This window comes from Phalacrocorax carbo, chromosome 3 (assembly GCF_963921805.1).
Source record: "Phalacrocorax carbo chromosome 3, bPhaCar2.1, whole genome shotgun sequence".
NCBI lineage: Eukaryota > Metazoa > Chordata > Aves > Suliformes > Phalacrocoracidae > Phalacrocorax > Phalacrocorax carbo.
Window position 1 is genome coordinate 128849273 of NC_087515.1, and position 12267 is coordinate 128861539.

A 12267-nucleotide genomic window follows, 5' to 3' on the forward strand; every position below is an offset into this window, starting at 1 on the left:
CCTTCCCTGCCAGAGGGGTCAGGCCCTGGCACAGGCTGCCCCGAGAGGTGGGGGAGTCACCGTCCCTGGGGGGGTTCAAACACCGTGCAGCCGTGGCACCTGGGGCCATGGTTTGGGAGGCCTGGGGGTGTTGGGTTGGGGTTGGACTTGGTGATCCTGGAAGCCCTTTCGAACCCCGGCGATTCCATGATCGCATGACTGACTGCAGGCACTGCCGTGCCTCCGGGCGAGCGGCGGGACGCGACCGCCATGACGAAACCCCGCCGCCGCCTCAGGCAGTGCGCAGAGGCGCGCTGGGCGGGGCAGCGCGCACGCGCGGCTCAGGGGGGCGTGGCTCTGCCGAGAAGCTCCTCCCCCGTCCCGGCGTCCCGTACAGTAGGTGGAGTCACGCGGGCGAGGTCACATGACCGGGGCCCTTTACAGTAGGAGCCCAATATGGCAGCCGCGGCGGCGGGCGCAGGGGCCGCCGCGCTCGGGGCCGCCCGCACGTAGGGCCGCTGCCGCTCCTCTTCCTCCCCGCCTGGGAGGAGTCCCCAGGGTGTCTCGGAGTCAGCTGCTCCCCGCCGCGTCCGACATGAGGGAGAAGGGTCGCAGGAAGAAGGGCAGGACCTGGGCAGAGGCCGCCCGGACGGTACGCGGGGCCCTGCGGCGGGGGGGAGCTGGAGGCCGCGGCGGCGGGTCGGAGGCCTCGCGGCCGCTCCGGGCCCTGCGGGTTCCCTCCTGCGGGGTGGCGGGGGCTGCCGGCGCGGGGGGCGGCCCCGATGGCGGCGGGGGTGGCGGGGGGGTGAGGCCCCGGGGGGCGGGGGGGTGAGGCCCCGGGGGGCGGGGGGGTGAGGCCCCGGGGGGCGGGGGGGGCCCGGTGCGGAGCGGAGGGGCGAAGCGCCGCACGGTCTGTGCAGCTGCTGCCCTGTCTCTCCCCGCAACTTTGTCCCAGCGCCGCCCACTTGCGTAGGCAGGGTTTTTTTATTATTATATTTTTTAAAATCTTGACCTGTTCTCCAGTTTCTTAATGTTTCTAGGCACAACTGTACAGGGGAAGCTTTGTGGGGGAGGGATTACCTCTTATTTGCGAAATGCTCGGATTAACGAAGGTGTAAATTAGCAAACAAGTGGCACGCACAGAGGGGGCTTTCTTCGCCGTTCTCGGTGTATCGGTGTCTCTCACGCAGCAGAACTTGTTGCGGTAGGAGCTGCTGCATCGCCTCGGCTCGGGCAGCGAGCTGCGAACCCTAAAAGGAGAATTTTTATCTTCTGGTTTCCCAGTCTGACTGTTAGTCCTCTGTTTTGAAGTCGGACTGGCTAGTGTTTATCTGACATTTATTGACTGATAGTTTCTCTGTGGGGCAGGCCTGTTAGAGAGTGGATAAAAGAAAAGGGAAGTTGAGCAGTGGGACAAACGTGGGAGAGGGGAAGCCAGCCAAATGCAACCTGCAGGAGCTGAAGAGGAGGGTTGAGCTGTGAGAGTACAGCACGTGCTTCCGAGAGATCCGTGTTTGCAGTGCAGATTCAAATCCACCTCATGGGGAGGGGGAGGAGTTCGAGTTCTATCATAAGCATTTTGAAAGAGGTATCTGTTAAAACAAGACTTGAAAAGTCTGACTGAAATGCATATGTAAATAGGGATTTGCGGCTGAGACTTGCAGGAACTGTTTTAATAAATAGTAATTTATTTGGACCGTGTATTTACAGTTTGAAAGGCATCAAAATAGCTGCCTCTCTTCCAAGAGATATGATGCAGTTAACCATTTTAAGAATATAAGATCCTATCCCACAGGAGAACACAGTAGTACTTGTCTATATGTTTTTGTGTATCCTTTTAAAAAATAATTTCCTTTGAAGAAAGAGTGGAGGAATCTCCAGTGTAGCGTATAAATGTGGCCAGGCCTTTTCCAGCCTAAGCGTGCTGCTGTTCATCCATTGATCTCTTCCAAAATCTACTTAAAGGCTAAAAGACATATTTAGAAAAGCTGCACTGAAAACTATCAGAACCGAAGGTTACACGTTCCCCTGGGTTGCACACCTAGATTCATGAAGAGGCAGCCAAAACTAGGAAAAGATGAGTAAATGCTTGCCAAAACGTCGCTTTTGGCAATTTTTTCTATTTGTGTATTCAGTGGGAGTGTTAAAATATTCTGGCCAAACTCCAGTCTTCAGAAAGTTTCCCTGCGTTTTTGGTTTGAAATAATGTCTTTTGATTCTTGTCCTAGCTTGTGTGCTCGTATTGGCTTCTCAGCTGCCGGTGGTTGAAGTTTGTAGGGTATATTATAAAACCGCATTAAGAAACGTGGCAGCTCTCGGGTACCATGTTCTTCTGCTCCCAAAAGGTAACATAAAACTTTCCTCAGGCTTGAGAAACCTTCCATTTTGTCTTCAGCGCAGCGTTGCGTCTCCGTGCTCTTTTGCAGAGCTAGTTTGCTCGCTGAGCGGTGGAGCGAGCCCCGAGAGTTGCAGGTCAGCACAGAGCTGCAGGGGAAGGGGATCAGGGTTGCAGGTTTTGACGGCAGCTGGCCGTAGACCTGCTTGTCCTGGCAAACCGCGCTGCGGCGGTCCCCAAACAGTGGCGTAACGTCATCGCAGCTGATGGTTCTGTGGCAATTTTGTCACCCATCCCCCCTCCCCCTGCCCCGCTGCCTCCTCACTCTCTCTGTCCCATGACCGCTCGCAGGTCATTCAAGGAGCTAAACCAGTGAAAAACCATCGTTGTTATTATGGTGCTGATCTGGCTTCATGCCAGTTTCGTCTTCCTACCCAGGTATTTGGGATTAGGTGTCCTCCAGTGCAAGGGAGGTGATGGGAATGTGGGGAGGGGAGAGCACCAAAGTAATATCTACTTGAGTTAGCTTAATCTTTTGCAGCAGTTCTGCCTTAGCTGGAAGCAGGGTGATAAGCAGCAGAAGCATGGCCTTCCTGTTTGATAGGAGGACCATGGTAGGTATATGGATAAGGTGGATTTGCTGGGACTCAAGCAAATGGACTGCTAATTGGAGCAGAATTGCAGTGTGAAGTAAGGAAAGGGTGCCCCATGCGGGCAGCGCGTTGAGGGAGGAAGTTACTGTTGATAAACAACCTTTTTCTTATTTCCTGGCTCATTCAGTAAATTTGCAGCTGCAGATGACTGTTAACTTGTGACTTTTCTTGGGACAGTAGCTGGGTGTCCCTGCAGTTAAAGTAAAAAGCTTCATTAAGGTGAGAAGCTGATACTATATAGTACAGGAATTTAAGATAATAGTACAGAACTTTAAGATAAATACACAGTATTTGTCCCTAACGTGGTGTATACCCTTCAGATGCAGTGGTGGGGCAACGAAACTGCAGAGACACACCAATGGGACAGTGTCTAAAGAAAAGCCGTGATTTGCCTAGTCTGCTGAAGACTAGACCAGGCAGATTACATGTGTACTGGTAAACTTGAGTTTTAGGGCTTGTTTTCTGGCCCCAAGGGCATCTCAGAGAGTCTGTGTGTGTCCCTGCTGCTCAACCTCTCTCCTCCAAGCCGGATGACTGTGTTCAGGCTGCCTTTGTCAGGCCGGCCTGAGCTAACTCTTGAACTGCATGGTAAACTGGCATCCGGGCTCAACTCGTAATCTTGCTTACAGATCTGTGCCAGGAACCTCACGCTAACTGAATGGCGTGGGCAGCGGGGCTGGTGCCTGCAATGCCCTGAGTGGGCCAAGCTTAAATGCATGGCTGTGGCGGTCCGGTGGTTATCAGAAAACTGTTGCTGATGGCTGTTAAGCTGGCACAGGCAGATGAGAGCAAATGTTTGGTAGCACTTGCTTTAGTCTGATTTGGGTGAGCGTTACCCTTGTAGTACAGAATTGATGCTGCGGTTGACGGGGGCAGGCGCTGCCGTGCATGCGGCAACGGGGCTTTGGTTGTGCAGCGGGGAGGTTCTGCGCCTTGTTTTGACTGCTGAGGTCTCAGTTGTTGCTATTCTTCTTGCTTATGTTTAACACGCTCCTTGTGATGCAGCTTTCTAGAACGGGGGGGGAACCAGAGAACAGCCCAATGCTCTGCACGCCTTCCTGCTGCCGTCCTGCGCTCTGCTGCGCGATGGAGTGCTGTGGCAAACAGGCTGTCGCGGTGCGTTAGTGGCCTGTTTAGATCCGGACCAGAAGTCCTGTTGCTGGATAGGAGCCACAAACGGGCTGTCTTTGTGCTTTGTTTATGTATGCTGTCATGTGCCAAGTTTGAAGAAATTTGGTGTTTGTTTTTCATGGGAAATCCCCGTGTGTGACCTGACAAAACAGTCTTCTGCCATAGAGCCTCTGCGTACCGAGGCATGGGGGCCGTGTGAGCGTGGGCTGAGTGCTGCTGCTGGAGGTGATCTCTGTAAATGCTCCTTTGCCCCGTCATCTAGGATCACAAAATGCAATCTTTTATGCTGCCTGTTCGTGTGAGGGAGCTGCAGCAGCCGCGGTTTTTCCTGTGTGCTGATTTCCTGTTGGGCCAAACCGACTTTGTTGACTTTGGAGGGTGGAAATCCAGTGCGAGAACGCCCTTGGGAAAGCTGACGGACGCTAAGCGTGTTGTGGTAGGCGTCTCGGAAGGCGTAGATGTCCAAGTATGAGTCTTGTCATGGTGCTGGCAGTTACTGTGCAGCTCTTGTGATGTGAACCCCGGTTTCTCTCTTGCTGCAGGGGTTTGTTTCCATCGCTGTTGTCGACTGAAGAATTAAAATGAAAAGACGTTCTGCCTCTGAAACTGATAGCGCAGAACATGCGATGCGATCTGGCGTTTGCAGGCCCCTCTGCTGTGTCAGAAGACAATGTAGTCGGGTCAAAAGGCGAAATCAAATAGAAAGGTTGTTAGGGAAACAAACGGCATGCGTTTGCAAGCTGGCTTTATTAAGACTGTGCTTTTTATTAAGGTGCTGTTTTCTGGGGGAGATGAAGTAGGAATCTGAGGGATGCTGTGTTCCCTGCTTTCTGTTTAAGATGGATGCAGAAAAGAGGATGGGAAGATCCAAACTGTAGAAGTAGCGTGCTTGCCTACAAGTCCCTGAGTCCCTTTGCTCAGCCGTATACCCAAAGGTATACGCAAGCTTTCCAAGACTGCTGCAAAAATATGCAGAAATTTAGAGGATTCAGTGAAATATCAGTTTGAGGGACTGATCAGCCCAGCAGACGCGGCTCTGACTGTTTGCTACGACGTATTTCAAGTGCCCCCTCGCAGGCGGAGCTGAACTGCGTGCGCTCGCAGAGTGTTCTTCGAGAGAAGAGCGGTGCTTGGTTTGACTGCGCACAAAAAACCGCACGTGATGTCTGAGATAGATTTCTTCATTTCGCCAGTCCTTCAGAGGTCTGAGCGCTCAGTTGGAAAAATTGTGGAGGATGATTTGGAGCACAGCAGGCCTTTCCTGGGGAATCTGAGAACTGGCTTTTTTTCAGCAAGGTAGTGCTGTAGAAGGTTAAATGATTAATCAAGTCTTGTGAAATGAACTGGTAGCTGAAGCTGGGAGGTTTCTTGTTTTTTGGTTTTTTTTGAGGGGGTGGTTTGTGGCTGTGTGTTAGGCTTTTTTGGTGGTGGTTTTCTTGTTTTTTAATCCCTGGAGTATCATCACAGCTTCCTTCCCCGTTCTCAGCCTGTGTCCAGGTACCAGACCTGCTCCCACTGAGGACAAGAAGCCGTGGCTAAGGTCAGTCTGTTGAATGCTTTCACAGAGCCTCCTGCGGGACAGGCGTAGTGCGGTGGGGAGCCACCGCTCTGGTGACCAAGCTGTTGCACGGCGTCCTTCTGCCACGTGACGTCTCTACGTGCCTGCTAGCCAGGAAAATACCTTAGCAGTGTTTCTAGAGAAACAGACTCGTGGCTGCACAAGACTGAACAAAAGTTGGCACAAACGTTGTCGTGTGTTAACAGAGAGCTGCAGTTTTCTTTGCTACTTATACACATCTCTTACTGACCACAGCACTTGGATGTATTTTTCCTGCATTTTTTCAAGTTTGTTTTTTTTTTAATAAGGACTTTACTGTAAAGTCAGCAATTGCTCTGCAACCGTGAACTCAGTTTTGGCCCAGCGTTGGTTGTATCCTCTTGGTATCTACCCTTCTGGATGCTAGAACTTCTAGTGAACTGAAAGTTGCCTTAAACTCCTCTTGGGAATCTGTAAGAGGCAAACGGAGGCTTAAAAAATTTCTTCTGATATGGCAATAGAATTTGGAAAGGATGAGGTGGCAGAGTAATCCACTGTAATAGCTGTAGCAAACCAGCAGACTACAGGATCTGCCCTTCTTCCAGTCACGGTAATCCAATTATTTGCCTGCCATTTTAAAAACTAATTTCCAAGCCTGTGTTCCTGCCAGGAACTTTAACCTCTTAAAGGCATCAAAATCCCTGCGAGTTATTGCACATAGACTGACCTGCTGCTTTGGATGTGCAGTTGTGCTCGCCGTGGCTGGAGTTCAGCGAGCTCGTAGCTGGGCCACAGGGCTGACGATGCAATGCTGTGCTAAGGCGTGGCTAATTTTACTGGTATTAGTACAACTTTTTTTTTTAAAAGATACCTGAGGGAGCTGGCTCTTGGCTTGAGGGCAGCGGAGTCCGTCTGTCCCAAACCATCTTTGGTAAACCCTTGGTAAAATCTTGGAGTGTTGTTTCCCCCCCGCAAAGCAGGGCGCTGGCAGATGCGTGAGCACCCAGCGCAGCCGTGCGACCCAGAAGAGGAAACGGAGAGCGGCGGTGCCAGGCGGGGAACCCCCGCCAGCTGCAGAGCATCGCGGCCCCGCCGCGAGTGCCGCTCAGCGCCGGCGGTTCGGGCAACTGTTCACCTTGTTCTCTGTTCCAGTAGAAAAACTCAGTGCTACTGAAGGCTCTCAGATGTGTTTTATTTCTGTTCTTATTTAAAACAATAACTGCAGTTTAGGTATTGATACTCCTGCACAGCTTAGATATGCTTTTGCTTGGTCTCTTGTTAACATTACTTTAGCATGGAGGGATTTAAAGGTATTGTGCAGGCTTCCTTGACTGAGCTCAACTCTAAAGCTGCAAGAGCACTGAAATGGCTTTTCTGCAAAAGTTGTGGTCTGCTTTCAAATCAGCTGAGACACATAGATGTGCAAGCACGACTTGAGCATTTCTTGTACAAGGCTTTTCCAAATGAGACTGTTAAAGAACAAAAGCCAGTTTTGTTTCCCGGATATGGTCTTTGCAGCATCTGCAGAAGATGGTGAAAATGAACCTAACCACTGTGTAGTTACCAGCACACTGTCAAGCGTCCTAAAGAAATGGAAGAATAATCCTTTACGAAAATGTAGTTGGATTCTGGATATCCTGTAAGCTTTTTCTACAAAAAAGGGGAGATTCAAATACTTTGTGTTCAAAACCCGTGATGCACAGTCTGTCTTTTCGTGCACCAAGCGCTCTTCGCATTAGCAAGAAGCGTGGAGTGATAAAATCACCCTGCGGAGGGAAATCGGTGGTGAGGAGGGGTTGATACCGGTGCTGTGCGTGCTGCAGCATCGGGGCGGCTCGGGTTTGATCCTCAGGGCTGAACTTTAGCTACTGCCTGTTGCGTACTTGGATGTGCTCTGAACTAAAAGGTGCTCCTCTGGCCTCGTCCAAAGAGAATCTGTTGCCTTTTCCACTAGCTGCTCTGGAGGGTGAGCACAGCAAGCGGAGGCACCCGAGAGCCAGCACCGCGAGCGCTCTCCTGAGCAGAGTTCAAACTATGATAACGTGGGTGCGAGAGGTGGGTGTTACCGCCCAAATATGCCAGTGCTGAATGAAGCTCGTCCTGTGGCTTTTGGGTTCAGTTCTGTGTGTGCATCCATTGCCAACAATGGGTGTTAAAACACACCCAAAGCAGATGCTTGATATATCTGGGTTGATTTTTTTTTTTTTAATATGGTTGTGAGGTTTTCTGCTTATGTGGCTAGCTTAAACTGTTTGTTTGGAGGAGTAAAAATAGAGGGCCAAGAAAAGCCAAAACATTAGGTCTAATTCTTGCTGTGCCTCTAAAACATCTCTGCTGTAACCAGCTGTGGGATCTTCTCAGAGGTCTGATCTGAATTCATGTGCCAAATGAGGCAGCTTCAGTAGGATGTACCAAAAATACTCTCACTGTTACTGAATAGCTGTTCAAATAAAACGTGTGAAATTGGATAGTCGTGCCTACCGCTTGTGTCCTGCAGACGCTATGAAACTCTGCTTTAGAGAGAAGTAGAGCAGTACTGCTGTTGTGGGTTGACTAGAGATGCAGATTTGGAGGACTAAGCATGTAAGCTTATCACTTGATAGCTATGGCAGTAAGATTATACCTGTTTTTTTAAAGAAAACCCTCCAGTGGTGCGATGTTCGCTCCGTTTCAGTGCAGAAGCCAAGGGGTGGCAAGTGCCATGTGCCAGCCTCGTGTTCGGAGAGCGTGGCGGGAGCTGTAAGCTGTGGAACTTGCTTTTGCAGGATGTTGTGGATGCTGAAGGCTTGCAGAAATCTGTTGTGGGTTACTAAATACGTGGAAACTCCTCTTATTTTGGAAGTGCCAAGCAGCATGGAGAATGGGAGAGCTGCCTCCTGGGATGTTGGGATGCTAGCTACTCGCACAGAAGGCCCACCAAGACCCAATACGGCCTGGTGTGGATTGGTGTTAAGTATTTACTTCAACTTCAGGCCGCTAGAAGAGTTTCCTGCTTTTCTGTGTAAACAAAAGAATTTCCTGGTGTGCTGAAGGAACGGGCCAACGTGATTGCAAGTTGATTCTTTATTGTCTATGAAGGGCTGTGGTGACTGGGGAAAGCTTGTGAGTGGAAGAGGGACAACATAAGGCTTATATTCAAAAGGGTGAGAAGGAGGATGTGGGCAAATAGGCCTGGTCATCCTTATTTGGGTCCTTGGGAAGGTATGGAACAAATGCTCCTGGAAGCTGCCTCCTTTTGCATGTAGGAGAGGAATATTTTGTTTGGGACATCCAGTGTGGGCTTTCCAAAGGTAAGGTGGTGAGGTGGCTGGCTCTGGTGGAGGACAGAGCAGGGGATGGTGTTTGTCTTGCCTTTAACATGGCTTTTGGTGTGATTTTTCCCCTCATATCCTTGTGACCAAGCTGGTGAGACACAGGCTGGATAAGCAGGTGACGAGGTCAATGCTAAACTGACGGGATGGCCGAGCACCAAGGTCTGAATAGTCTTGCAGAGGTCCGCGGGCTGCCGCGTATCGGTGGTGGTGCCGAGGCTGATACTGAGCCAATGCCTCGTGTCGGCGGTCGGATGTGTACCAAAGGTCCCTGTTGTAATGGCTGGAACCCAAATCCAGTCATCGGGGCTCGGTGACTTAGATAACTGTCTGTGGGTGGTCGTGTTTATTGTCCTTCCTCCGCATTTTAGAACAAACCAGGAAAGTCGTATGTCCAGTGTTGCAAAGTGTGGTTTGGGTTGCTCTTCTCCCGCAGAAGTATTTCTGTGTTGCCTGTTGCAGCCGTAGTGTAACATGTTTAAATGCTTACAAAGTGGCTGTGACTCTATCATATTCCCTTAGAGGGGAAATGGCAGCCCTGCTAAGGCAGTTGTTTTAGAGCTGGGTATCTTTTAGACACTGAAATGTGATCTAATTTTGTAAGAGTTTAGTGTTGGCTCTTCTAAAGAAGTGTACGGTGTGATTATAAATGTGCACAATAAACTTCCTGATTCTTCTCAACTTAGCGTGGATTTATTTGCCTGGTTAAAGCCAAGTATGTACCTATAGACTCTGCAGCTTCAGGAAGTGTGCGTGGAATTATTCAGCCAGATGGGTGATGTACTTACATGAACTTTGTTTAAAATAAAAGAATTTGCCTTTTTTCCCCCCCGCTGCAGTATATTAAAAAAAATCAGTAGCAACAGGCTTAGGGTCTGTTTGTCAGCTCTCCCATGGGTTCAGTATGCTTTTTTATCTTCAGGAAAGTTTAACTGTAAGAACCTGAGAGCATAAGAGAGCTCGGTCAAGCTAAGGGCCACAGCTGTACCTTTGCGAGCATAAACATTGCCTCGCATAAGGACAATAATTTGATTGCACGTGGTTCTGCAGTAGTTCCAGGTAAGAACATCGAAAGGAATCCTTGCTTACATGCATTTTTGTTCACTCTAGGCCAAACTGATGTGACCACTGGTCACTTCCAACCAGGAAACCCTACTGATGTCATTGCAATGATGCAACTTTGGGGCAGGAACTGAGCTTCTGAACTTCTCTCTTTGGGCAGATTAAAACTATTTTCAAGAGCACAAAGTGCTGCAATGGCATGGCTGGGAGCTCAGTGTTCTTCTAAAACTTTTCAGTGGCTGTATGGATATTAGGCACTGTCTTTCCTTCTAATCACTGTGCTGGCTCTGCTGGAGTCTGAGTGCACTGACTTGTGTTTTACTGGATTCAGGATTCAGAATTGATTTGATAAGATCACTATGTAAAAATGTCCATATTCTTCTTCTGGCGAGTCATGCAATTAGTGTTCTGCTGGGAAGAGTTCTTTCTTCCCTGCTTCTCATGTGGGGAAACTTGAATTTGCTCTTAAACCTCTTATAAGATGCAGCAATAAACATTATCTCTTATGACTTGCAGTTTTGCCATTCAGAAGCTTTTTCTGAGCTCGGTCTGCCTCTGTCCCAACAGAGCATCCCCCGAGATCAACAAAACTCCTTTACTCCTCTTTTCCCCTGCACTTTCTGGCACGAGATGCACAAGCGGCTCGTGTTGGGCGATTTGTGGCCGCTGAAAAGCTGCGGTAGGCTGGTGTTCCTGGCAGCGGTGGCTTGTGCAATCAAAAAAGACTTTAGCAAGTAAATGGCCAGTAATACTCGCAGAGCACCGACTACGCTGATCCTGTTCACCTCTGGCAGGTGGTGGGCGCTTCAGCTGAGCCATGTTGGAAAATGACAGTCACTTCTTCATTAAAGAAGCATTTCAAACATGAAGCTTTTAGCAGAGCTGGCAGATGATGCGTCAGATGGATGGAGTCTCCCTGCTGGAGCTGGGAGCACGAGCTGGGCTCGTGCACTGTCCATCCAGTGGAATACGGTGTCCCCATACACCTCTGAGGACTTTGCTCCGCTGTCACCCGGGGCATCAGCTCTAGAGCCTGTGATTCTCGAGCTGCCCTTGGAACAGGCCTGCCTGGATTTGGGCATTGCCACAACCCTGTCTTACCGCTGCTTCCAGTGACTTCTGCAGAAATAATCCACAGAGCAAGGGGAAGGGTTGAAAATGGCTCATCGCTGTCGTCTTGGGAGTCCACAGGCTTCTAAGCAGGGTTCCTCCGGAGTCGGCTCCAGCCAAGGACTCGGTGCACGGTGCAAACACTTTGAAAGGCTTGGATTTGGATTACGTCCGCTTCAGTTGCCAGGGTTTACCTCATGTCTGTCTTCAGCATTTCTTTCTTGTTAGCAGCCCACCATCGGACCGAGTGAGTGTCGAGGGGCTCCTGCAGCAGTCCTTCTTTAAAGTATGTGCCGTATAAATGTAGTTCCACTTTCTCCTATACAGTCATACTAAATGTCAGTGTACTTCTGGAAATGCTGCATCTGAAGCCTACTTAGCCTTTATGCGATGTGGGCATAGCTCCTCTGGTGGCAGAGGGTCAGCAAATGACTTCTGATGTGCTTTGTCATGGAAATTAAATGGCACAGTCTTTGCCCTCACCCAAGCGTGGATATCAGCCAGAATTAATTCAGCTCTCCTTAACCCGCATTGAAGGTTTGATCCCATCCTTACTGCCATGAAAAAGTCGTCATACTGTCATAACATCACTTAATTTAACTTTCAGGAGCTAGTGGGAAGGAAAACATGAAACGCTTTGGGTGCAGGTTGTATGAATGACTTGTCTGCCATTAGAATAGTAAGGTTTAAAGGTTTCACCCAAGATTAAAGTCTCGCTGAGCTAGATCATCTCTGTTTTAAAGTATTAACGCACACCGTCACTTGAAGTCTCCTTCTGTCTCGTGAAATCTTTAATAGGCAGCTAAGGTCTTCAGGGTCTTTGCTCGCCTCCTTGCAGCCATTTCCATCTGACCTTCTTGTTCAACCTTCCAACACCAGAGCTGTTCAGAAAATGGCAAAGAAAATTGTCTCATCAGCAGTGTTGTTGCAGTAATGGGCTTACCCTTAGTCGGCAAGATTTTCATTCATGCCTGAACTTGGATGGTTTTTCTTTCGCTAAGTAAACATCTGTTTTGGAAGGGCAGCTGAAGTAAAACACCCACATCTTTGCATTTGGCCTCCTTGCTTTGGGACGTACGGTGAATTACCAACCCAAAAACCACGTGGCAAAGTGCACGTAGAGCCCTGGCTGTTATCAGTGGCTGTCTT

The 12267-nt window shown here is 49.6% G+C and overlaps 1 protein-coding gene across 2 annotated transcripts in view; it reads left to right on the plus strand.

The window, feature by feature from the left end:
* The first annotated feature begins 395 nt into the window (after nucleotides 1–395).
* ASXL2 (ASXL transcriptional regulator 2) overlaps nucleotides 396–12267 on the plus strand; it is a 127106-nt gene continuing 115234 nt past the window's right edge. For both annotated transcript variants that reach the window (XM_064448401.1, XM_064448402.1), the window contains exon 1: nucleotides 396–631. In XM_064448401.1, the coding sequence (XP_064304471.1) occupies nucleotides 404–631 (228 nt within the window). In that variant the 5' untranslated portion in view covers nucleotides 396–403. The remainder of the gene's footprint in view (nucleotides 632–12267) is intronic.